A 25,847-nucleotide genomic window follows, 5' to 3' on the forward strand; every position below is an offset into this window, starting at 1 on the left:
TTTGTGGTATTTGTTAAATGCTTACTATGTGCCAAGAACTGAACTTAGCACTGGAGTTATCAGATAATCAAGTGATCAGGTTGGACAGTCACTTTCCCCCATGGGGCGCACAATGTAAGTTGGAAGGAGAACAAGAATTTAATTCTGAAAGTTTTGATGAGGAAACAGAGGCACAGAGAAATTAAGAACCCAGTTTCTCTGACTTCCAAGCAATGTTGTTTTCACTAGGCCTCACTGCTTCTCTCTGTAGTTACTCCTCTACCCTATTTTTGAACTTCATTTCATTGTAGTTTTGAACTTCTTTTTTCCAGTAATCTTTCAAAGAGGTTCTGAACACACTTTTGACCATTAAGGATGAGGTCCTTTATAGAACAAAAAATCAACCCAAATGTGAAGGCATGGTCTATCACCGACTTAAAGTCTTGAAAATAGTAATAAACCAAAATCGGATGGTGTTCCTTCAAAAATCTTCCTGCAAAGCGGGAACCTAATGTTTAGACATACATATGGTCTTTCTTCAAACAGTGGGAATATCACAGGTCTCCAAGGCTGGAACCATAATCACCTTCTTCAAGAAGAAAGCTGAGAGAGCTGATAGGCATTTCTTGGGTATCTCACCATTCTGTTCAGGGTCCCAGGTAAACTCATTCTGGATCAAGGCCTAGTAGAGAAGCAGCATGGCCTAGGGAATAGGGCATGGGCCTGGGAGTCAGAAGGACCTGGATTCTAATACAGGCTCTGCCACTTGTCTGCTGTGTGACCTTGGACAAGGCACGTCACTTCTCTGTGCCTGTTACCTCATCTGTAAAATGGAGATTAAGACTGTGAGCCCCATTTGGCACTTGGACTGTGTCCAACCTGATTAGCTTGTACCTACCGCAAAGCTTAAAGCAGTGCCAAACGCATAATAAGCCCTTAACAGATATCATTTAAAAAAATGCATATCATATATTTACTACCTGAATTGGGGCTTCAGAACACACACAGCTCAGCAGACACCATCTTTGAAGTATGAGAAATTCAAGGGATGTACAGGGAAGAACACCAAGAAGACTTCTACTAGTTATATTTATTGATCTATAATGCATTTAACATCATCTGCATCATTGGAGTCTGGCAACAACTCTGCAAATTAGGCTGCCCAGAAAAGTTCCTCAGATCATAAGGAAACAGCATGGCCTAGTGGAAAGAGCACAGGCCTGGGAGTCAGAGGGCCTGGGTTCAAATCCCAGCTTCACCTCTTGTCTGTGGCATGACCTGGGGGAAATTACTTCACTTCTCTGTGTCTCAGTTAACTCTTCTGTTAAATGGGGATTAAGACTGGGAGCCCCAGCACTTAGTACAGTGCTTGCCACATAGTAAGCACTTAACAAACACCATTACAAAAAAGATCATAAACTGAGTCTATAACAGCATGCTAGTCATGGCAGAACTACCCAGTAACCATTAGACTAGACCAGGGAAGTGTAGACAGCTCAAACCTGTTCAATATATCCATGCTGTAATGTTGGAGGGTGCAACAAGGGATTTGGAAACTGTTAACAGAATATGCTTCTGATCCTTTGGGAAATGCTTATCACTCAACAGGCCATGAGCATCATAGAACGTTTATGAGCTGCTGGATGCTGGAAATGACATTTGAGAGGCACACACATGAGTTTTTTAATGGTATTTGTCTAATACTTACTATTTGCCGAGCACTGTACTAAGCACCTGGGTAGATACAAGCTAATCAGATTGGACACAGTACATGTCCCACAGGGGGCTCCAATTTCCATTTTACAGATGAGGTAAGTGGGGCAAAGAGAAATGAAATGACTTACCCAAGGTCCCACAGCCGACAAGTGGTGGAGCCAGGATTAGAACCCAGGCCCTTCTGACTCCCAGGTTCACTAAGCCAAACCACCTCTTCCCTCCAAGGGGTGCCTCCCACCTAGACTGCATCTATTAATTTGCTTCACCATGACCACCGCTGCCACCCACCTGCTATCAACCCTCTCCCCTCAGGGAAAGCCCCCCTCCCACCATGCACACTGGGATCCAGACCCCAGGAGTTCAGCTCAGCCATAAGAAGGGACAATAAGCCTAAAAGAGAGCACCCCTTCCTTATCATATCATTCCGTTAACTAACTCAGCCGCAAATTAACTAATCCATTATGTAATTCAAATATCTGTTTATCCACTTGGACTTGTTTTTTCCCTGCTTTAATTTTTGGGTATTCCTCAGTATATGTCTGCTTGTCTTTTCCAGGAATCACATTTGAAAAAAAGTGTGAGATATGGTACTATTCATAGAAGATTCAAAGGTTGAACTATTGGACAGAGCACAGGAATGAGAGTCAGGGAACATGGGTTCTAATCCTGGCTCCACCACTAGCCTCCAGGGTGACCCTGGGAAAATCACTTAAATTCTCTGGGGCCCAGTTTCCTCAAGTGAGTATAATGGGGATTAAACACCTGTTTTCCTTCCCCCGCTGACTTTGAGCCTCATGTGGGACAGGGACAGTGTCTGTTAGAACAGTATTCAGCACAAAGTAATCACTTCACAAATGTTACAAATATTATCATCATTATTAGGTACTCAATAACTGCTGTTAATAATAATGATGATGGCATTTGTTAAGCACTTACTTTGTACCAAGCACTGTCCTAAGTGCTGGTCTTAATGACTGTTCTAAGCACTGTTGGTCTTAATGACAATGATGTCTATGAATTAACTGGAATCTGAGAAATTCTACAAAAAGTTCTTCATTGCATATTCAAACTAAAATACTGTTATCCTATTCTGTTACTTCAAGAGATCTCTATCTAACATACATAGGCAAATAAGGAGCAATGAGATCAAGAAATCTGGCATGCCCCAGTAATCCCCAACAACGGGACCTCAGGACTCATTACTATGTTTTTAATTTGTGGTGCTGCCCTCTCTCATAAGGAAATCTGAACCTTCTACATGGCTTCTTAAAGAAGGTGATTATTTATGAACCACATTCAACATCAGATGATAGAGGCAATGTGATTTGGTGGAAAGAACACAGGGCTGAGAATTAGGAGACGAAAATTCAAATTCAAATCCCAGTTCTGCCACTGGCCTTATCTGTGAACTTGGGAAAGTCACTCAATCTCTCCAGACACTGGGGATGAGATATTTTGAGCTCCATGTGCCCAATCAAATAACCTCATATCTACCTCAGGGCTCAGTACTTACTAAGGTACTTAATAAATTCCATAAATTCCATAAAGACAGACTTGCCAACAAAATTGTGGAATACAGACAACTAGCCTTAAGCAATGTTCATAGCAGCATAATTTCCTTAGCAGGTCATGGAAAATAGCAAGTCACCTAAGCAACTCCTTAATGATTAACTGAAATGTGCACATGGAAGGAGGGTGGACTCAACAAGCATTGTCACAATGAAGAATTACTAGTTTCAAACAATGTGACACAGAGGTGGGAGATGACAACCAGGGAAGCTGAGGCCATCAAGACAGAGAGTGTTCTCAATGAATAAAAGCTTGGGGAAGATTTAGGATACCAAGAGGTAGATTAGAAAACACTGACAGGTTCTGCATGTGGTGAAGAGAAGAATAGATAAAATGGATAGGATCTTACTGGTAGTTCCATGAACTTCGAAGAAAAGCATAAAACTGGTTTTCTCAATCCCCCCATCTCTCTATCTGTCTATCTACCTATCTATTTCTCCCCTCCATCCCCTATTTCTCTTTCTCAGTAAATAAGCTCCATTAAAATATTCTTCAAGAATATTTCATTCTTCTCCATATCCCAATAAAATAAACAGCAAGGCTTAGTGGAAAAAAACACAAGCTTGGGAGTCAAAGGTCATGTGTTCTAATTCCGGCCCCTCCACTTGTCAGACGAGTGACTTCAAGCAAGTCACTTTTTTTAATGGCGTTTATTGCGTGCTTACTATGTGCAAAGCACTGTTCCAAGCGCTGTTCTAAATTCTAAGCACTTAACCTCACTGTGTCGCAGTTACCTCATCTGTAAAATGGGGATTAAGGCCGTGAGCCCCATGTGGGACAATGTGATTACCTTGTATCTAACCAAGCACTTAAAACAGTGCTTGGCACATAGTAAGCACTTAACAAATACCATTATTATTATTAAGCGCTTAGTATGGTGCTCAGCACACAGTAAGCACTCAATAAGTATGATTGAATGAATGAATGAATGACCACAGAGAGATGCTGTTCAAGCAAACAGGTCTTGAATAAAAGCAGAACATTACATAAAGTAGGTATTAATCACAAAAATGCCAATGACCAGCCTGCTGGCTTTACAACAGCTGGAGCTTTGAGAATTGGGAGAGGACATTTCTTTGTGTCCCTAGAATCAGCTGGATCTCAGACCATTGGAAACCCCAGGTTCCAGGAACAAACTGATTACACCCTAGATGTATACCCCTTTTCGTGCTGATGCCCAAGTTATCGGACTGAGAATTCCCACCTGCCCCACTACTTCTGCCCTGAATGAACTTCCCTGTGTTGCCCTTGCACTTGGATTTACACCCTTTATTTATGTCAGCCTCAGACCCCCAGCACTTATGTACATATGTATAATTCATTTTTTATAACAATCCCTGCCTTTCCCTTTAGACAGCAAGCTCCAAGGATCGTGTCCACCAACTCTGTTATATCATGCTGTCCCAAGTACTTAATACAGTGCTCAATTAATACCACTGATTGACTGATGAATGACAAAGACCCCAGGCTGTGCCTATGAGGACCTTTTTCACCAAGGATGCATCATCCACCCGACAAAAATCTTGTGAACCTCTCCTTTCAGGGGGTGGGGTAAAATAAAACCTAAGTCAGTGTGGGCACCAGATTGACTGATGATCGAAGAGACAGCAGCTCCCTGGGAGTCTCCCAAGGAACCTGAACTGCCCTATGTAAGAACATCTCCATTGCCTGTATATCCCAGAGCCCTGAGTACACCTGATCTCAGGCTGATACCTTGGCATGCTCTCCTCTGAGATGCCTGAAGAAGACTCTCTGTGTTGCCTTGTAGGGTCACACCATCCCAAGGCTGAGCTGGAGATACCCCACCCCTGCCCCCTCTGCATCCTCTCCTCATTGCTTCACTGCCCTCTTGGAGTTGTAGCCCAGTGTCTCCTTTTTACTTCCAGGATGGGGTGTTGTGGTGCTTGGCACCAGCAGAAGTTCCTGCTCCCTTCTTCCCTCAACCAGTGTCTGTCTCTGTTAAATGCCAGTTGGGTCATTAGGGTTCACCCGCCTCACCCCTCTTCGTCAGCTCAGCCCAAGCAGACTCACGCACCCCTTCTGTGACCCCAGCAATCCTCTTCTGGGGATGTGGCTGCCCAGCCATGGGGCATCGGCTTGCATCTGATGCCTGTATGGCCCAGAGAGGGGAGGGATGTTTATTGCACCTGAACCCCTTGGGACCTGCCTCCCCTCGAGGCTCTCTGGAGCCTGAAATGGCAGGGCAGGAGACTCCCTGCATTCCTAACTCCGATCACCTAAACTGGTGAGTCATTTCTAGGCTGAGTTGACCTATTGTAACCCTTTCTCTTGCTGTCTTCCTCCTCTGGATCCCTACCAGAAGACCCTGGCTGCTCCTAGAGACCCTGGAGAAACCTGCTTCTTGATCCTGGGGTTGCTGGTGACTATCAGTTACACTGCTCCTTCCGGGTTAATCTCTCATCTCCTGGGTGCATTGATTCCTCATCCATTTCTGGTTTAACCCATGATGTGGCCAGTCTTCTGAGTAACACAATGACCCTCTGGGTCCTGGCCTTGTCTCCAACAGAGCCAGGCCCAACAGATGGGAAGGGAGAATACCCTGGGGGGGATGTAGTTGCTTGATCTGTGTTGTGTCTTAATGCTGCATCTTTCCTGAAGTATCTGTTTCCAGTCCCTTCTCCCCACTCTTGGAATGTGAGCCCCCTGATTGACGAGGACCATGTCTAACTCCCACCTGTAGAAGCAGCGTGGCTTAGTAGAAAGAGCATGGGCCTGGGAGTCACAGGTTGTGGGTTCTAAACCCTGCTCAGCCACTTATCAGCTATGTGACTTTAGGCAAGTCACTTCACTTCTCAGTGCCTCAGCTACCTCATCTGTTCAATGGGGATTAAGTCTGTTAACCCCATTTAGGACAACCTGATTACCTTGTATCTACCCCAGCACTTATAACAGTGCTTGGCATATAGTAAGTTCCTAACTAATGCCATCATCATCATCATGAACCTGTGTATTCTTACCCAGTGCTTAGTAGAGTGCTTAGTAAATATAACTGGAACAACGACTACGATGAGATTTAAGAAGGCTGGGCTTGTGGCCAGTAGCAAGACCTGGGTTTTGATTAACCAAGGCCAATGTCCACCTCCTGTGTGGGACCTGATCCTGTCCATTGAGAGGCAGGATTTCCGAGACATTCCTCAAGTGAACCGCTAGTTCGCCGAGGCTTACATGGCACTGATGCACAGACATGCAGGGACTCTGGAGGAATGCAATGCAGTGCAATGCAGGACCTCAGTGCGCTCTTGTACCAAGTGGAAACCTGGAAATGTGTGAATTTTAAATGGAAATTCAAGCATCTTCTAGGAAGACAGTGTTCAGGGGATAAGTACTAAGAAAGGAAAGTCATTTGTAGGGGGGTGGAGAGTAAAATAAATTATGGGCAGATCCAATAGGGGCAGAGGGAAAGGACAGAAGAATGAGGGGCTCCAATCCAGTTTTAATGACCCTAAGGTGGCTGAGCATAGTCAGGGGCACCCAAAGCCCCTGAGGAAGGGTGCTTGGAGATATTTTTCATTTTTGATAGGGGTTACTGAATTTCCTCCTCATCCCCTTACTATCACTCATTCATTCATTTAATCATATTTATTGAGCGCTTACTGTATGCAGAGCACTATACTAAGTGCTTGGAAAGTTCAGTTTGGCATAAATAGAGATAATCCCTACCCAATAATGGGTTCACAGTCTAGAAGGGGGAGACCAGCAACAAAACAAAACAAGTAGATGGGAGCCAATATCATCAAAATAGATAAAGCGATTTATAGACATATATACATTATTAATAAAATGAATAGAGTAATAAATATGTACAAATATACAAAAGTGCTGTGGGGAGGGGAAGGGAATAGAGCAGAGGAAGGGAGTAGGGGTGATGGGGAGGGGAGGAGGAGCAGAGGAAAAGGGGGGCTCTGTCATAGAAGGCCTCCTGGAGGAGGTGAGCTCTAAGTAGGGCTTTGAAGAGGGGAAGAGAGCCAGTTTGGCGGATGTGAGAAGGGAGGACCTCAGTTACCTCATCTGTGAAATGGGGATTGAGACTGTGAGCCCCACAGGGGATAGGCACTGTGTCCCATCCCAGAGCATGGTACAGTGCCTGGCACATAGTAAAAGTTTAAAAAATACCGGAGTTATCATTATTATGCCTAGAGAGGGGAGCCCCCTGGAAGGGGGCTCCCAGACTGAGCCCCCTCCTTCCCCAGACTGAGCCCCCTCCTTCCCCAGACTGAGCCGCCTCCTTCCTCTCCCCCTCCTCCCCCTCCCCATCCCCCCACCTTACCTCCTTCCCCTCCCCACAGCACCTGTATATATGTATATATGTTTGTATGTATTTATCACTCTATTTATTTATTTTATTTGTACATATTTATTCTATTTATTTTATTTTGTTAATATGTTTTGTTTTGTTGTCTGTCTCCCCCTTCTAGACTGTGAGCCTGCTGTTGGGTAGGGACCGTCTCTATATATTGCCAACTTGTATTTCCCAAGTGCTTAGTACAGTGCTCTGCACACAGTAAGCGCTCAATAAATACGATTGAATGAATGAATGAGGACATTCCAGGCCAGAGGTAGGACGTGTGCCAGGGATCGACAGCAGGACAGATGAGAATGGAGCACAGAGAAGAGGTTAGAGGGCAGAGGAGCAGAGTGTGCTGGATGAACTGTAGAAGGAACGAAAGGAAGTAAGGTAGGAGGGGGTCAAGTGATGGAGAGCACTGAAGCCATAGTGAGGTGTTTTTGCTTCATGCATAGGTTGATGGGCAACCTCTGGATTTTTGGGGAGGGGAGTGACAATCTCAGAGCATTTCTGTAGAAAGATAATCCGGGCAGCAGAGTGAAGTATAGACTGAAGCAGGGAGAGACAGTAGGATGGGAGATCAGAAAGGAGGCTGATGCAGTAATTCAGTCGAGATATGAGAGATAGTACCAACAAGGCAGCAGTGTCCAGTCCAGCTCCAGCTCCCACCTGACACCAGCTCACTCCCAACTCCAGCTCTAGCTCATCCTGTCTACAATCAATCAATCAGTGGTATTTAATGAACACTTAGGATGTGCAAAGCAACAGAATGCTTTCCAGGGGAAGCAGGATTGGGTAGTGGATAGAGAACAGGACTGGGAGTCAGAAGGTCATGGGTTCTAATCCTGAAAAACACAAGCCAAAGAAAAACAGCTAGGCATAATAATAATAACTCTGGTAATTTTTAAACTTTTACTATGTGCCAGGCACTGTACCACGCTCTGGGATGGGACACAGTGCCTATCCCTTGTGGGGCTCACAGTCTCAATCCCCATTTTACAGATGAGGTAACTGAGGTCCAGAGAAGTGAAGTGACTTGCCCAAGGGCACACAGCAGACAAGTGGCAGAGCCAGGATTAGAAACTATGATCTATGATCTTCTGACTCCCGGGCTTGTGCTTTATCCTTTAGGCCATGCTGCAGGTCTGCTTTACACCTTGGCTGGTGATTGTCTTTCATTTTGCCAAAAAGGTGCCCATTGACTGTGAGCACCTTGACTCATGGGCAGAGTAGCCACATGGGAGCTCCTCATCACTTTGACCTTCTTCGTTGTGCTTCTCTGGACACTCCCACCTCGAGTTTCTCATAACTAAACCAGTAACCATAGTGACACATTGTACTTCTGGTGGGATTCCTTTCATTCATTCAATCATATTTATATTTTCAAGTCCTAGTTTAGGGCTCTAGGGGAGAGGGAGAGATGGCCCTCTCCCAGGAGAGCAGGGCTGAGAACATTGAGTCAATTTCAGGAATGCAGGAAAGTTTAACACTGCCTGTATTTGAGGACAAGGAATTGCAGGGGTTCCTATTCACCCAAATGTTTCCACCCTCATATAGTTCCTATTCACCTACATGTTTCCACCCTCATATAGTTCATTCATCTGCCTCTAGATCATACCTCAACCAGAACAGAAGGGTCTGTCCATTCCCTGAAGACTTTGTGGAAAAGAAATTCTAATTAGTAATTTATGCAAGCTGCTAGCTCTCTCATTTACTCCCCGTGCAGGTTCTTGGTTCTGAAGTCTCAGGGCTAAGTGTTGTCATTGTTCCCTGCTACAGGGCACTCCATCATAAGCAGTCATCCATGCCCATGCTTATCTGTCTCTGTATTAAGAGTATTCATGGTTAGGAGCCTCCTTCTTACATCTCATGTATCTCACCACTGACCAATTTCCCACATTCTCATTTTGGCCTGGAACACTGTCCTCCTCCATTTATAGCAGACCACCACTCTCCCTATCTTCAAAACCTCATTAAGATCGCATTTCCTCCAAGAGGCCTTCCCCTATTAAGGCCTCTTTTCCTGGCCTCCTTTTCTCTTCAGCACTTGATGTTCAGCCCAACCTCAGCCCCACAATACTTAACTAAACATCTGTAATTTATTTATATTAATATCTGTCTCCCTTTCTAGACTGTAAAGTCACTGTGGGAACTTATTGAAAGCCTATTGTTGGGAAAGCTCTGTAGCAAGAATGTACTGTATGCAGAGTGCTGTACTGAGCACTACTGTGTGCACAGATCTCTGCTGGATGACCACTCAGTCAGTGGAATTTATTGACCATGAAGAAAAAGCAAAGCATTTTTTTAACCATTTTGTAGAGTATGACAGAAGCAGGAAACACATTTCCTGACCTCAAGAAGCTTACAGTGCAATGACATAGACAGAAAGACAAAAGGTATTTACAAATAGTAGAATCAGGAGGAAGAACAGAGACCATATAGGAAATAGTACTAATATATCAGGATGAGATGGCTGAAAAAAAGAGATATACAATTATCAATAGTGAGGTTCCAAATGATGTGGATACCTATAATATAACATATACTGGATTTTTTTATGTATCTAAAAAAGCAGCAAAAATGTTTTCTTACAACTCTACAGTTGTTTCAAGTGGAAGGTAAATACAAAGAAAATGGCAGAGATACTGGGAAGCAGCATGGCCTAGTGGAAAAAGCACAGGATTGAGCCTGTAGAGATCTAGGTTCTAAACCTGGATCTGCCATTTGCCTTGAGCTTCTTGACTTAACTTCTCTGGACCTCTGTTTCCTCATCAGCAAAATGGGGATTAAATGATTATCTCTTCTCTTCCCTTAGACTGGGATTCTCAGGAGAGACAAGGACCATGTCTGATCAGATTATATCGTATCTACCATAGGGCTTAGCCTGAAGTAAGCATATAACAAATTTCATAATAAGTAATGAATATGTTTAGTATCTATGAAGTGTATGGAGCAAGCAAGACTGAATGGAAATAGCCCAAGATTGGGAGTCAGGAGACCCAGGATTGAGTCCCATCTTTGCCTGGCCAACTGTATGACCTTGTAAAAGTTATTTAAACTTTCTGGACCTCAAGTTCCTCATATATAATGTGGGGCATGCAAGTCTAATGCCCTGTGCAGGACAGAGACTGGGTCCTGTCTTATAACATTGCATTTACCCCAGAGCTTACAGATGGTAAGCACTTAGTACATGCCATAGTAGTCACACAATAAAATAACCTCAAAACTAGATCCAAAGGGCATAAAATCAATTCTGGTAACAAATGAATGCTCCTGCTCCCACATCTTATGCCAGTGTCTGACGGTTTTAGGTTTATAAACTGTCTGAGCTCAGCTTGCCCAAACAGGCAGAGTACTGCTCTCTGTTTTCATGTGTACTCCTAACTCCAGATGGTTTCTCCTGACTCCCTGAACTTTCAGCACAAACTCCCCAGCCACCTTCACTAACCCCAAAACAAAAGAAAAGACTGCCCACACTGCCTGATATCTATTCAATCCTTACATCAGAGGCAGCCCCTGAACCAGAATTGGTGCCACATCTGGTGCTTCTATCCAGACCTTCGGAGCTGGCAAGATGGCTAATGACATTTCCTTCCATACCCTGGACAGTGTTTAGTACAGTAAGTAAAGAACAGTAAGGGCTCAGTAAGAGCTCGATAAATGCTTTCGATTGATTAACTAATTACCTAGCCATATGTCTAGGAGTAATCTCCATTTCCAGAGAATCAGTCATGAGTATTTGTTTATTGATAATACTGACAAATACACATTAGTATTGATAAATTCGAGAAACAACCAACAGGATGATTTTACAACTCAAATCCAAATATTTTCAAAAAAAAAACCCATTTACACAAAAGATATTCTTCTTGGTATAACCCAAAGAGCTCTGGACCATACATCAAACATCACTGTTAGCCTACTCATTTCTTGGCTTCCTCTTCTGAAGAAGTCCCTTCCCCTCAAGAAAGTAATGTGGCCTAGTGGAGAGTGAGAATCTAATCTCATCTCTGACACTTGCTGTATGAGCTTGTGCAAGTTGCTTACTTTCCCTGTCCCCTAGTTTCCTCTTCTGGATAAAGGGATTTCAACACTTATTCCCCCTTCTATTTAGACTTTATGTAACTCACTGAGCAGGGACTGTGCCCAATCTACTTATCTTGTATCTACACCAGTGCGTAGTGAAATGCCTCAAACCCAGTAGTTAAATGTTACTATTATTATTTTTGTTATTGTTATTACCATTACTATTATTTTTTTCCCCAATCTGGTTGGACCAAGGTCAGTCTTGGTCTCTTAGGTCAGGCATTATAGTTCAGTGCTCCCTTTCCTCAGTGCACCCTTTTCCCACCCAACAGCCTGACCACAACTTCCCAGATCTGCTTGGTCTTCACCCTGTACACAACAGGGTTCATCATCGGGGGCAGCAATAGGTACAAGTTGGCAATGATGATGTGTATGTGGTGGGAGATGGTGTCCTCCCCAAAGCAGTGGGTGAAGAAGGAGAAGAAGGCTGGGACATAGGTGATAATGATGGCAGTAATGTGAGCAGTGCAGGTGCTGAAGGCTTTGTGCTGTGCCTCTGCTGAAGACCAGCTCACCACAGCCCTAAGGATCACGGTGTAGGATGCAGATATACAGAGGATGTCAAATCCCCCAATAAGAATGGCAACCATAGACAGCATTGACCTTGATGTTACTACCTTGGCTATAGGCATGTGGTCACAGTAGGTATGAGGGATGACGTGGCCTTGGCAGAACGGCAGTCTCTTGGTCAGAAAAGTGAAGGGAATGACCAGTACAGCCCCCCTGAGGAAAGTGGTCAGCCCAACCCTGACAATAATGGGGTTGGTTAAGATGGTGGAGTATCTCAGAGGGTAGCAGATGGCCACATAGCGATCCAGGGCCATGATCATGAGGACCCCAGATTCCATCCCTGTGAAGGTGTGGACAAAAAACATCTGGACGAGACAGATGCTAAAGCTGATCTCCTTAAAATCAAGCCAGAAGAGAAGGAGCATTCTGGGCACTGTGCTGCTGCATGTGAACAGGTCTGTGGATGACAGCATGGCCAGAAAGTAGTACATGGGCTGGTGCAGTGCTTCCTCACAACAGAAGAGGTACAAAAGTCCACAGTTCCCCACCACAGTGATGACATACATGGAGCAGAAAGGGAGGAAGAGCCAGAAGTATAGGGCCTTCAGACTTGGGAAGCCATTCAGGCTGAATGGGGTTGGGGCTAAGCTGGAGCTGTTGGGAAATAACATACCCACCACATCTGCATCACCTTTGGTGCCCTGGGAAGGGTGGGAGGAGGAAAGATGCAGCATTAACAGTTCCAGATCTCATGGCTGCCAATCCCTCTGGACTGGATCAGTGGCCCACACCACCTGGAACTCAGAAGAAATGTGACTCATTCTAGTCCAGGCATTGTAGGCATCTCTCAGTCTTGGTGTTCAGAAAACAGCATTTCTGCCTCTGCTGGGCCAAGAAATTGATCTCTTACCACAATTGAGCACAGGGTCTAGAATTTCCTCAAACCTGCAGGTAGAAGGAATGATTGGTCAAAATGTTCCATCCAAATTCCCCTCGGTCACCCGCCCCCCTCCTTTCCCTGGTTCCATCAGTCAGCTGAGCACTCCTGGAAGAAAGCTTGAATTGTGCTCCTGACCTTGGACTTTTTGGTGGCCGGTGGAAATTCTTGAAGGAACAGTGACAAATGTCATTTAGCAGCACTGAAAACTATCTGATGGACTTCTGGATCCTTCTTTTGCAGTTTCAACCAGAAAATGCAACTCCACCCCCAAACCTGCTCTTCCATGGGGACCTTTGTCATATCCCAGCGTGTGCAGTGAATTTCTTTGGGCCTATTCCTGCACCTTTGGTCCTCGGGGCTGTACCAACCCTTCCCCAGCCCAGACGGATGCCCCCTGTTGGGTGCCCAGTTCATACATCTTGGCCGATGTCCCTGCCTCCCCTCAACCCCACTTCCTGGATCTTCCTCTCATAACGAGATGTCCTGTTGTCTTGACAGCAAACATATCATGTCCATGGCATCTGAGGTCACCCAGAAGAGGAGTTAGAAATGACAAAGTCTTAGCATGAACTCTGGCTGGAACCTGGCTGTGTGAAAAACCTGGAAGGCAAGTGGCAGAATGAGATTCGGAAGCATGAGGCTATGGGTTGGACGAGGGTGCAGATTTGACTTAGTGTTTCTGTGGCCCTTCCCCAAGGGGTTCTCCAGCCAGCGTGGCCTCAGATGTTTGTACTTCCTTCTCTCACTGGCTCAAAGGCTCCAAGGACAGAGGGACAACGATTGTATTCCCAGAGCTGAGGCTCTTCAGAGCCTTTGAGCCAATATGTGAAGAAAAACATAAAGTGTGAAAAAGTTTACCAGTGTCCCCTTGGTTGAGTTGGAGCCTAGCGAGGCTCTTCATAATGAACTCTTAGCCAGCTGATGGAAGGTTTCTGACATTGCAGAGTCTAGCCCCCTGCCTCCGGGAATTACTGTGTTCACCTGTGTTTTTAGATCTCCATTCATCAACTACCCCAATATTTAACAAACACAGTGTTAACAATCCTCATTGTCAGAACATTTGCTTCTATCCAGCCTAAATCATCCTTTCTTCCATTTGCTTGTTCTGTTTACAGTGCAGATAAAGTTAGTCACTCACTTCCATAAATGATAAGGTTAGTTTAATGCTAGGCTCTGTCTTCTGAATATTCCGTACCAGCCCAGCTTTTTCTAATAAGTGGTCCTCCTCCTCCTTCACTTCCTTCTTCTCTATTTCCTTTTTCCCCTCCTCATCCTCCTTGTCCTTGCCCTCTTCCTTGTTCTCCTCATCCTCCTCATCCCCATCCTCTTCCTCCTGATCCTTTTCATCCTCCTAGTCCTTGTCCTCATCCCTCTCTTCACATCCTCCTCCTCTCCCTCCTCCTCCTTTATACTATTATCATAAGTGTTATCGACAAGTAGGGGGCAAAAATAAGTTAACCAGCGTAAATCGGCTGCAGGGTTCAAGAACCCAAAGTGGTGACACTGATAGGAAAAATGACTCGGAAACATGAGTTCAGATACAACAGTAGAGGTAGGAAAGCTGACTGCTTGCCCGCTCACCTCCCGGGAGGTACGAGTGACGAACAGCCCCGATTCCAGCGGCTTCTTCCCTTTTATTTGGTTCCCCAATATAAAGGATTCCTGCGCGAAACTTTGGCACCCTATTATCAGGAGATGTTAGCGGGAGATGTTAGCAGGAGACATCGCCCACACATTTTGGGGTCGTCTTAGACAGGGCATAGCCGCTTTGATCAGTGTCAGCACTCCTCAATTACAGAATCTTCTGTGAGGCCGGCGCCTATTCCTCACATACCCTGCATACAATGGAGTCAGGTATGCTAAGCCTTTAGGGAAAAAGCAATCAATGCCGCTTCTGCTGGCGTACGCGGCTACGGTGGACAACAATAAGCGCATTAATAATCAATATTAATTGAGCACCTACTGGGTAGCGATCAATGTAGTGATCACTTCGGATTGTACAGTAAAAGTGAAAACACTTCTTTCTTTCAGCAGTTTAGGAAGCAGAAAACAATGCAGACAGACGCACATCATCTACATACAAAGGGAACAGGAAGAAAACTAATAGATTTTATTGATTTTGTCACATGCCTTCATTGAATTATGCTGTTATTTACTCATGTAAGAAGGGTAGCTTGGGACAAGCAAAGCTAAGGATCTGGGATTCAGAAGGGGTGGACAGGAGAAATGTAAAGATACAGCTGGTGGAGATCCATGAATCTACTGCTCAGAAGTTTCTCCTTGATTCTGTGACATTCAGATTTGCAGACAGAAGTGAGTGATCACTGGAGATTTTGAGGAAGGAAGTGATCAGTTCTGAAGTGTAGTTTAGGGAGCTTGTTATGGTAAGTGGAGTCTAAGGTAAGGAAGGGGATAGACTGGATATGAGGATGCCTGTAAGGACACTGATGTATTAGTCTGGCAAGAGATACAAGGGCTTGGACTATGGCAGTGGCTCTAAAGATGGGAGGAGAGGAAGGAGTGGATCTGGGCAATGTTGTGAAGGTACTCTTTCCCCTCTTCATTTCTCTCTGTGCACCTCCTAGAAGCAGCATGACCTGTTTCCAGCTCTACTTATAATAATAAGAATGATAGCATTTGTTAAGCGCTTACTATGTGTGAAGCACTGTTCTAAGCGCTGGGGGGGGGATACAAGGTGATCAGGTTGCCCCACGTGGGGCTCACAGTCTTAATCCCCATTTTACAGATGAGATAACTGAGGCCCAGGGAAGTTAAGTGACTTGCCCAAAGTCACACAACTGACAAGTGGCGGAGCCGGGATTAGAACCCATGACCTTCTGTCTCCCAAGTGCTGTGGGGCTGGGGGGTAGAGGGGCAGAGCAAACGGAGCAAGTCAGGGCAACAGGGAGTCCAGGGGGAGCTGAGGAAAAGGGGGCTTATTCTGGAAAGGCCTCTTGGAGGAGGTGAGCCCTCAGTAGGGCTTTGAACTGGGGTAAATGTGGTCGTTTGGAGGATTTGAGGAGGAAGGGTGTTCCAGGCCAGAAGCAGGACATGGGACAGGGGTTGAAGCTAGGGCAGTCGAGAATGAGGCACAGTTACAACGTTAGCACCAGAGGAGCAGAGTGTGAGGGCTGGGATGTAGAAGGAGAGAAGGGTGGTGAGGTAAGATTGCCTGTATTTCAGAGCAAGTGATTTTAGGGCCTCCTAGTTATCCAAGTGTTGTTCCCATCCTCTTATAGCCCATTCCTCTACCTCTAGAACTTCCCTCAACTGGGACAGATTCCATTTAGTCATGGATGCAAGCCAGTATTTCTGTCATTAATTCCCCTGAGTTGGTTCTCCATTCTGAAGTTAGGGCTGCGACACGTCTATCATCCCCCACTACAGGGAACTCCATCATGATCAGCCCTCCATGCCTGTGTATATCTGTCTCTGTGTTAAATGAACTTATGGTCAGTAACTTTCTGACCTCATATATCTCAACGCTGACCACTTTCCCTCATCCTCCCTCTGGCCTGGAACTCCCTCCTTCTCCATATACACCAGACCACCACTCTCCCCATCTTCAAAACCTTATTAAGATCACTTTTCCTCCAAGACGCCTTCCTCCAATAAGCCCTGTTTTTCCTGCCTCCTTGTCTTTTCTACATCACCTAAGCACTTTGAGCTGTACTCTTTTTGCACTTGTTTAGCCTGTCAGTCCCAACTATACATCGATAAATATTGAAAGCCTATTTTGGGGAAAGCTCTGTACTGAGAATGTATTGTGAGCAGGGCACTGTATTGGGCAGTACTGTGTGCACAGGTCTCTGTTGGATGACCATTCAGTCAGTGGAATTTGTTGAACATGCAGAAAAAATACAGCATTTTCCTAACCATTTTGGAGAGTATGACAGAAGCAAGAAACACATTTTCTGACCTCAAGAAGCTTACAGTGCAATGGCATAGACAGACAGGCAAAAGGAACTGACAAATAGTGAAATCAGGAGGAAGAACAGAGACCATATAGGAAGTAGTACTAATATATCAGAATGAATAAAAAATGATCTACAAGTATCAATAGTGAGGTTTCAAATTAATGATGTGGATACCGATAGTACAACATGCACAGGATACTTTTTTTAGTATCTGAAAAAGCAGCAAAAATATTTTCCTATAGCTATACGGTTGGTTTAAGCAGTAGGTAAATACACTGAAAATGGCAGACACTAAGAAGCAGCATGGCCTAGTGGGAAAAACACAGGACTGCGCATCTAAAGACCTGAGTTCTAAATGTGAGTCTAGCATTGCCTTAAGTCACTTGACTGCTCTGTGCCTCAGTTTCCTCATCTGTAAAATGGGGATTAAATGATTATCTCTTCTCCTCCCTTAGACTGGGAGTCCCAGGAGAGACAATGACCTTGACTGATCAGATCATATTCATTCATTCAACCGTATTTATTAAGCACTTACTATGTGCAGAGCACTGTACTAAACACTTGGGAAGTACAAATTGGCAACATATCATATCATATCTCCCACTGGGCTTGGAAAGCAATAAGCACATAACAAATGTCATAATAATAATGAATATATTTAGTCTCCAACCAGCATATGGAACTGGTACGCTCAAATAGAAATAGTACAAGATTGGAAGTCAGGAGTCCAATCTTTACCAGGTCTACTGTGCAACCTTGGAAAAGTTATTTAACATCTCTAGACCTCAGGTTCCCCGTATATAAAAGGGGCAAGGTATGCCCATCTGAGACAGGGACTTAGTCCTGCCTCTTAACCCTGTATTTACCCTAGGGCTTAGCACATTGTAAGCACTTAGTAAATTACATAGTAATCAAACAATGAAATAACCTCAAAACTAGATCCAGTGGGCATAAAATCAATGATTGTCACAACTGAATGCTCTTGCTCCCACATCCTATGCCAGTGTACGACAGTCTTAAGGTTTTAATAATAATAATAATGATGACATTTGTTAAGTGCTTACTATGTGCAAAGCAGCCTATCCAGACTGGCAGAATAATGCTCTCTGCTTCATGTGTGCTCCTAACTTCAAGTGGTTTCTCCTGACTCTCCCAGTTCCAGGCCCAAGCTCGCCAGCCACCTTCACTCAGCCAAGAACAAAAGACAGTAACTGCACTCCCTCACTTGTATTCAACCCTTACCTCATGTGGCCCTGGAACTGGAATTGGTGCCACATCTGATACTGCTATTCAGACCTTCAGAGCCAGCTTGATGGCTAAATTACTTTTCCTACAGGACTCTGGACAGTGTTTAGCACAGTTTCCTGTGCACAGTAAGAGCTCGAGAAATACTATTGATTGATTGATTAACTAGCTATGTGTCTAGGAGTAATCTCCAGTTCTAGGGAATCAATCTTTAGTATTTGTCCACTGATAGTATTGACAAACACTCTTTGGAATTGATAAATTCAGGGAACAACCAACAGGACGATTTTACAAATCAAATTCAAATATTTTCAAAGAAAACATTTATGCAGAAGATAGATGGGTATTCTTCCTGGCACAAACTAAGGAGCTCTGGACAATACATGAAGCATCACTGCTGATCTCCTTATTCCTTGGTTTCCACTGCTGAAGAAGGCCCTTCACCTTAAGAAGCAATGTAGCCTGGTGGACTCCTATTTAGACTTAAAGCAACTTGTTGAACAGGGACTGTGTCCAACCTACTTGTCTTGTATCTATCCTGGTGCTTAGTGAAGTGCCTGACATAGAGTAAGCACTTAAATGCCATTATCATTATTTTTGTTATCGTTATTGTTATTATTATTATTCCCCAGCCCAGTTCTGGTCTTTTAGGTCAGGCACTATGGGTCAGTGAGCTTTTTCCCACCCAACAGCCTGACCACAGCTTCCCGGATCTGCTTGGTCTTCACCCCGTAGACAATGGGATTCATCATTGGGGGCTGCACTAGGTACAAGTTGGCAATGATGATGTGTACATGGTGGGGGATGGTGTGTCCCCCAAAGCGGTGGGTGAAGAAGGTGAAGAAGGCCGGGACATAGGTGATAATGATGGCAGTAATGTGAGCAGTGCAGGTGCTGAAGGCTTTGTGCTGTGCCTCTGCTGAAGACAGGCTCATCACAGTCCTAAGGATCACAGTGTAGGATGCAGATATACAGAGGATGTCAAATCCCCCAATTAGAATGGCAACCATCAGCCCATAGACAGCATTGATCTTGATATTACCACAGGATACCTTGGCTACAGACATGTGGTCACAGTAGGTATGGGGGATGGCATGGCCGTGGCAGAAGGGCAGTCTCTTGGTCAGAAAAGTGAAGGGAATGACCAGTACAGCCCCCCTGAGGAAAGTGGCCAGACCAATCTTGACAATAATGGGGTTGGTTAAGATGGTGGAGTATCTCAGAGGGTAGCAGATGGCCACATAGCGATCCAGGGCCATTAGCATGAGGACCCCGGATTCCATCCCCGTTAAGGTGTGGACAAAGAACATCTGGACAAGACAGGTGCTGAAGCTGATCTCCCTAAAATCAAGCCAGAAGAGAAGGAGCATTCTGGGCACTGTGCTGCTGCACAGGGCCAGGTCTGTGGAAGACAGCATAGCCAGGAAGTAGTACATGGGCTGGTGCAGTAACTGCTCACGGCAGATGAGATACAGAAGCCCACAGTTCCCCACCATGGCGATGACAAACATGGTGCAGAAAGGGAGGGAGAGCCAGGCATGTAGGGCCTCCAGACTTGGGATGCCATTCAGGGTGAATGGAGTTGGGGCGAGGCTGGAGCTGTTGGGAAATGACATGCCCGCCACACTCTGCATCAGCCTTGGTGCTCTGGGAAGGGTGGGAAGAGGAGAGAGGCAGCATTAACAGTCCCAGACCGCTGAGCTGCCAATTTGTCGGGGCTGATCAGGTGCCACCCCACCTGGAGCAGAGAAGACAGGTAACTCCTGCCCATCCATGCATTGCACACATCCCTGGATCTTGATGTTCAGAAAGCAATATTTCAGAAACTTCCTGTGTTGAGCCAAGAAACTGAACTCTTGCTACTTCTGGGTAGCTGGATCCAGAATTTCCCCAAGCCCACAGGTAGGAAGAGTGATTGGCCACATTGTCCCATCACAATTCCCCCTCCCCCCTGGGCCCACCCTATCACCCCCTTTCCCCCGGGTCTTCCCAGTTCCATCGGCCAGCTGAGGGATCAGAGAGGGGACAAGACGCCTTGGCTTTCTGGTGGTCAGTGGATATTCTTAAAGGGACAGCACCAAATGCCATTTGGCAGCACCTATAGACATTTGCTGGTCATCTGGTACCCTTCCTCAACTCCCTTTCACTCTGTGAGGATCCTTCTAGCCTTGTTTTAACCAGAAAATCCAACTCCGTCCCCCACCCTTCTCTTCTTTGGAGACCTCTTCGTGTCCCAGCTGCTCCTGTGACTGTTGTTCTGTCTATCCCTCCGCCTTTGGGCCCCTGGGGTGGACCATCCATCCCCCACCCCTAACAGATGCCCCTTGGTGGATGCCCAGTGCATTCATGTCTGCAGCTGTCCAGAGGGATAAAAGCATGACCCTCGACTCCCTGTTCCTGGATCTTCCTCTCACAATGAGAGGACCCGGTGTCTTTACAGCAAATCCATCTTTGTCCATGCATACCCATTCACCCAGAGGAGGGGGTAAAAATGATAAAGTCTTACCCTGAACCTAGGCTGGAACTCAGCTGTGTGGAGATCCCAGAAGCCAAGTGGCAGAATGAGAATCAGGAGCTTCAGGCTAAGGGTTGGATAAGGACAGGGATTTTACATAGTGTCTCTGTGGCTCTCCCCCAGAGGGCTCTCCAGCAGAGAATGGCCCCAGACCTTTGTACTTCCTTCTCTCACTGGCTCAGAGGCTCCAAAGGGGAGAAGGATATGGATTGTATTCCCAGAGCTGAGGCCCTTCAGAGTCCTTGAGCCAATGTGAGGAGAAAAACATAGAGTGTGGAAAAGGTTAACACTGTCTCTGTAGTTGAGTTTGAGATTACAGGGGCTTTTCATAATGAATTCTGAGCCATCTGAGGGAAGGTTCACAATATCACAGAGTCCAGCCCCCTGCCTCTGAAAAAGGCTGTGCGCACACAGATGGAAGTGTGGCATATTTCTTTTAAGATCTCTATTCAGCAACTAACCTAGTATTGATCAAACACGATGTTCACAATCCTCACTGTCAGAACATTTTCTTCTATTGAGTCTAAATCCTCCTTGCTGCAGTTTGTTCTGTTTTTAGTGGAGATAATGACATTCTCTCACTTCCATAAAAATAAATGTTAGCTTAATGCTTGACCTTGTCTTCTGAATATTTCCTGCCCCCTCAGCCTTTTCTAATAAGTTTTCCTCCTTCTCCTCCTCTTCTTCCTCCTCCTTCTCCTCTTTCTCCCTCCTCCTTATTCTCCATCTCAACCTTTTCATCCTTGCCCTCCTCCTTAATAATAATAATAATGGCATTTATTAAGCACTTACTATGTGCAAAGCACTGTTCTAAGCGCTGGGGAGGTTACAGGGTGATCAGGTTGTCCCACGGGGGGCTCACAGTCTTAATCCCCATTTTACAGATGAGGTAACTGAGGCACAGAGAAGTGAAGTGACTTGCCCAAAGCCAGGATTTGAACCCATGACCTCCGACTCCAAAGCCCGAGCTCTTTTCCACAGAGCCATGCTTCTTCTCCTTGTCTTCATCATTCTCCTCATCCTCATCCTCTTCTTCCCTCTCCTCTTTATCCTCCTCATCCTTGTCCTCCTCCTTCTCATCATCTTCCTCCTCCTCCCCTATACCGTTATCATAAGAATATTAATAATTAGTATTAACTGAGCACCTACTGGGTAGTGAGCATTATAATAATCACTTGGAAGTGCAAAATACAAGTGAAAACACATGTTTCTCTCTCTGAGAAGTTTATGAAGCAAAAGAGAATGCAGGTAGACACACACAAAGAAGGACCAGGATGAAAACCTTAATGTAGTTCATTCATTTGGTTATTTATACTATTATTTATTTATTTATGCTAGTATTTATTCATGTAAGAAGGTTAGCTTGGGAGAAGCAAAGATAGGGGGCTGGTATTCAGAGGGAACATAGAGGAGAGATATAAGGATACAGCTGGTGGAGTTTCCCTTTGATTCTGTGAAATTCAGATCTGCAGAGAAAAATGGGTGATCATTTTGAGGAAGGAAGTGATCATTTATGAGCTGTGCTTTCAGAAGTTTGATATGGTAAATGGGGTGTAAGGTAGGGAAGGGGAGAGGCTGGAGATGAGGAGATCAGTAAGGATGCTGATGTATTAGTCAAGTAAGAGATGATGAAGGCTTGTACCATAGTGGTGGCTCTAAAGATGGAGAGGAAGGAGTGGATCTGGAAAATGTTGTGGAGGTCCTCTTTCCCCATCTTCATTCATCTCTGTGCATCTACCGGAAGCAGCATGGCCTAGTAGAAAGAGCTCAGATCTAGTCATCGGAGGACATGGGTTCTAATCCTGGCTCTACCTCATAGCTGATGGGTGACCTTGGGCAAATCACTCCACTTCTCCTTGCCTCAGTTTTCCAACTGTATAATGGGGATCAATACCTGTTCTCCACCCCCTAAAAATTATGAGCCCCATGTGGGTTAGGGATTGTGTCCAACCTGATTCAATCATTCATTCATTCAATCAAAAGTAGTTATTGAGCACTTACTGTGTGCAGAACACTGTACTAAGCACTTGGAAAATACAATTCGGCAAAAGATAGAGACAATCCCTGCCTAACAACGGGCCCATAGTCTAGAAGATCATCTTGTACTCACCCAATCACATACTACAGTTCTTGGTACATAGTAATTGCTTTCAAAAAAAACACCATTATTATTAAGAAATCAGAGCCCACTGGGGCAAGGGTTGTGGTGAACTCAATTCTTACTTGGAGCCCACGAAGTTACTGGCAAGTAACTTCCCAGGCAAGGAGGAGGGAAGAACCATTTCCTGATTCCAGCTTTCCACCAGCTGCCCTCCCTGCCAGGCCAAAGCTGCCTGGTGGGATCTGCTGGATCCATTCTGATCTCTTTGGATTTGTTGCATTTTAACTGGTTATCTCAGTGTTTTAATTTGTTATCTAACTGTCCCCTACCAGAACAGTTAAAGCAGTGCCTGTTCTCTCCAGAAAGATCTCCAGAGATGGAGCCCCCACAACTTCAATTAATGGTCAGTTGTTTGAAGGAAAAACCCAAACCAAACAAAGCCAGAAAGGCATGAATAGCTTTGCTTTTGCACATTGGCAAATGATTGTCCTGTACTTTTGCCAAGTGAGATCCCATTGCTTGTGGGCACTTTGACTCATGGGACACATGGAAGTTTCTCATCTCCTTAACCTTGGTTGTTCTTCTCTGGTTAGCTCTAGTTTTTCACATCTGAACTCATAACCATAACAATACATTGTATTACCGGTGGGATTCCTTATTCAGCAAGACCTCTATTTGTGTTTGCATTTTCAATTCCTTCTAGTTTAGGATGAGAGAGAGAGAGAGAGAGAGAGAGAGAAATAGAGAGAGCGAGCTAGAGAGAGGACCCAATCCCAGGGGGTCAGGGCCTGAGAACACTTTGGATCGATTTCGGGAAGGCAGAAAGGTTTAACACTGCCTGTGTTTGTGGGCACGTGATTGCCAGGGCTCCTATTTATCCAAATATTGTTCTCATTCTTGTATAGTCTATTTGTCTGCCTCTACAGCTTCCCTTGGCTGGGACAGAAGAGTCTGTTATTTCTTTAAAGACTTTGTGGGAAAGAGATTCTATTTAGTCACTGATGCAAGCCACTCATTCTAAAATTTTTCCTGTGTGCGGGTTCTTGGTTGTGAAGTCTTAGGGCTGAGTCTTCTCTACCATTCCCCATTACAAGGGACTCCATCATTATTACTTGTCTGTCTCTATATTCATGGTCAGGAACTTCTTTTTTACATCTCTTCTAACTCATCACTGGCTAGTTTCCCACATCTACTGGAAGCAGTTTCCCACATTCTCCCTCTGGCCTGGAAAACCCTCCTCCTCCATATACACCAGACCTCCACTCTCCCCATCTTCTAAGTTTTATTAAGGTCACATTTCCTCTAAAAGGCCTACTCCAATTTAGCCCTCTTTTCCTCGACTCCCTCTCCTTCTGTATCACCTATGCATCTGGACCTGTACCATTTAAGCACTTGATATTCACCCCATCCTCAGCCCTAAAGCACTTCATTCAATCATATTTATTGAGCGCTTACTGTGTGCAGAGCACTGTACTAAGCGCTTGGGAAGTACAAGTTGGCAACATATAGAGACGGTCCCTACCCAACAGCGGGCTCACAGTCTAGAAGACTAACTAGGAGCACTTAACTACATATTGATATTTCATTTACATTAATTCCTGATCTCCTCTAGACTGTAAGGTCATTGTGGGTATTTATTGAAAGCCTATTTTGGGGAAAGCTCTGTACTGAGAATGTATTGTGTGTAAAGCAAAGTACTGAGCATTACTGTGTGCACAGGTCTTTACTAGCTGACAGGTCTTTATTGGATGACCATTCAGCCAGTGGAATTTATTGAACTTGCAGAAAAAGCTTTATCTTAACCATTTTGGAGAGTATGACAGAAGCAAGACACTCATTTCCTGACCTCAAGAAGCTTACAGTGCAATAGGATAGACAGGCGGACAGCAGATATTAACAGAGGAATCAGGAGGAACAACAAAGACAAAATAGGAAATCATACTAACATACTAGGATGACATAGCTGATTAAAAAATGATGTACAATTATCAATAATGAGGTTCCAGAAGGTGCTTTCTAATGTATGAAAAACAGAGGCAAACATGTTTTCTTAAAGCTATGGAGTTAGTTTAAACAGTAGGTGGATACAGAAAATGGCAGGGACAGTGGGAGGCAAGCAGGGCCTAGGGGGAAAAACATAGAGAAGCAGCATGGCTCAGTGGAAAGAGCACAGGCGCAGGAGTCATGGGTTCTAATCCCGGCTCTGCCATTTGCCAATTGTGTGACTTTGGGCAAGTTGCTTCACTTCTCTGGCCTCAGTTACCTCATCTTTAAAATGGGGATGAAGACTGTGAGCCCCATGTGGGACAACCTGATTACCTGTATCCCCCACAGCGCTTAGAACAGTGGTTGGCACATAGTAAGTACTTAATAAATACCATTATTATTATTATTATTATTATTATTATAGGATTGGGATTCAAGTGACTAGTTCATTCATTCATTCAATCATATTTATTAAGTGCTTACTGTGTGCAGAGCATTGTACTAAGTGTTTGGAAAGTACAATTCAGCAATAAAGATAGAAAATCCCTGCCCACACCAGGTTTACAGTTTAGAAGGCAGGAGACAGACATCAAAACAAATAAACAGGCATCAATATAAACAGAATTAGAGATATATACACATCAGAACAAGTAAACAGGCATCAATATAAATAGAATTTATATATATATATATATATATATATATATACATATATACATCTGTACATATGATGCAAAGGAATCAAGTCTGATGGATATGGTTGGGAGGGGAGGGTAGCACTTGAGAGGAGAAATGAGATCTCCTCTGAAGATACTGCTGGGAAGGATGGGAAAATTGAAAAAGGGTCCAGGGGGTGATTTGGGGGAGCTCAGACTTGATAGTGTTAATTTTCTCAATGAAGTAGGTGGTCAGATGGTTGGGGGAGATGGACGGGGGAGCCGGGGGGGACAGGGAGCCTGAGGAGGGAGTTAAGTGTC

General features: G+C 44.7%; 2 protein-coding genes across 2 annotated transcripts; both read right to left on the reverse strand.

Annotated features, from left to right (window-relative positions):
- Nucleotides 1-11,901: 11,901 nt before the first annotated feature.
- LOC119919766 (olfactory receptor 52N4-like) lies at nucleotides 11,902-12,837 on the reverse strand. The gene has a single exon (XM_038740449.1). It carries the CDS (start codon nucleotides 12,835-12,837, stop codon nucleotides 11,902-11,904), a length of 936 nt encoding a protein of 311 aa, XP_038596377.1.
- A 6,090-nt stretch (nucleotides 12,838-18,927) lies between these two features.
- LOC119943257 (olfactory receptor 52N2-like) lies at nucleotides 18,928-19,884 on the reverse strand. The gene has a single exon (XM_038764069.1). It carries the CDS (start codon nucleotides 19,882-19,884, stop codon nucleotides 18,928-18,930), a length of 957 nt encoding a protein of 318 aa, XP_038619997.1.
- Between the last annotated feature and the right edge of the window lie 5,963 nt (nucleotides 19,885-25,847).

This window comes from Tachyglossus aculeatus, chromosome 2, assembly GCF_015852505.1.
Source record: "Tachyglossus aculeatus isolate mTacAcu1 chromosome 2, mTacAcu1.pri, whole genome shotgun sequence".
In the NCBI taxonomy this organism is placed as follows: Eukaryota; Metazoa; Chordata; class Mammalia; order Monotremata; family Tachyglossidae; genus Tachyglossus; species Tachyglossus aculeatus.

What these genes read in the sequence shown, in the direction of transcription:
- LOC119919766 (XM_038740449.1), bottom strand. Translation starts at nt 12,837, where the DNA reads ATGTTATTTCCCAACAGCTCCAGCTTAGCCCCAACCCCATTCAGCCTG.
- LOC119943257 (XM_038764069.1), bottom strand. Translation starts at nt 19,884, where the DNA reads ATGTCATTTCCCAACAGCTCCAGCCTCGCCCCAACTCCATTCACCCTG.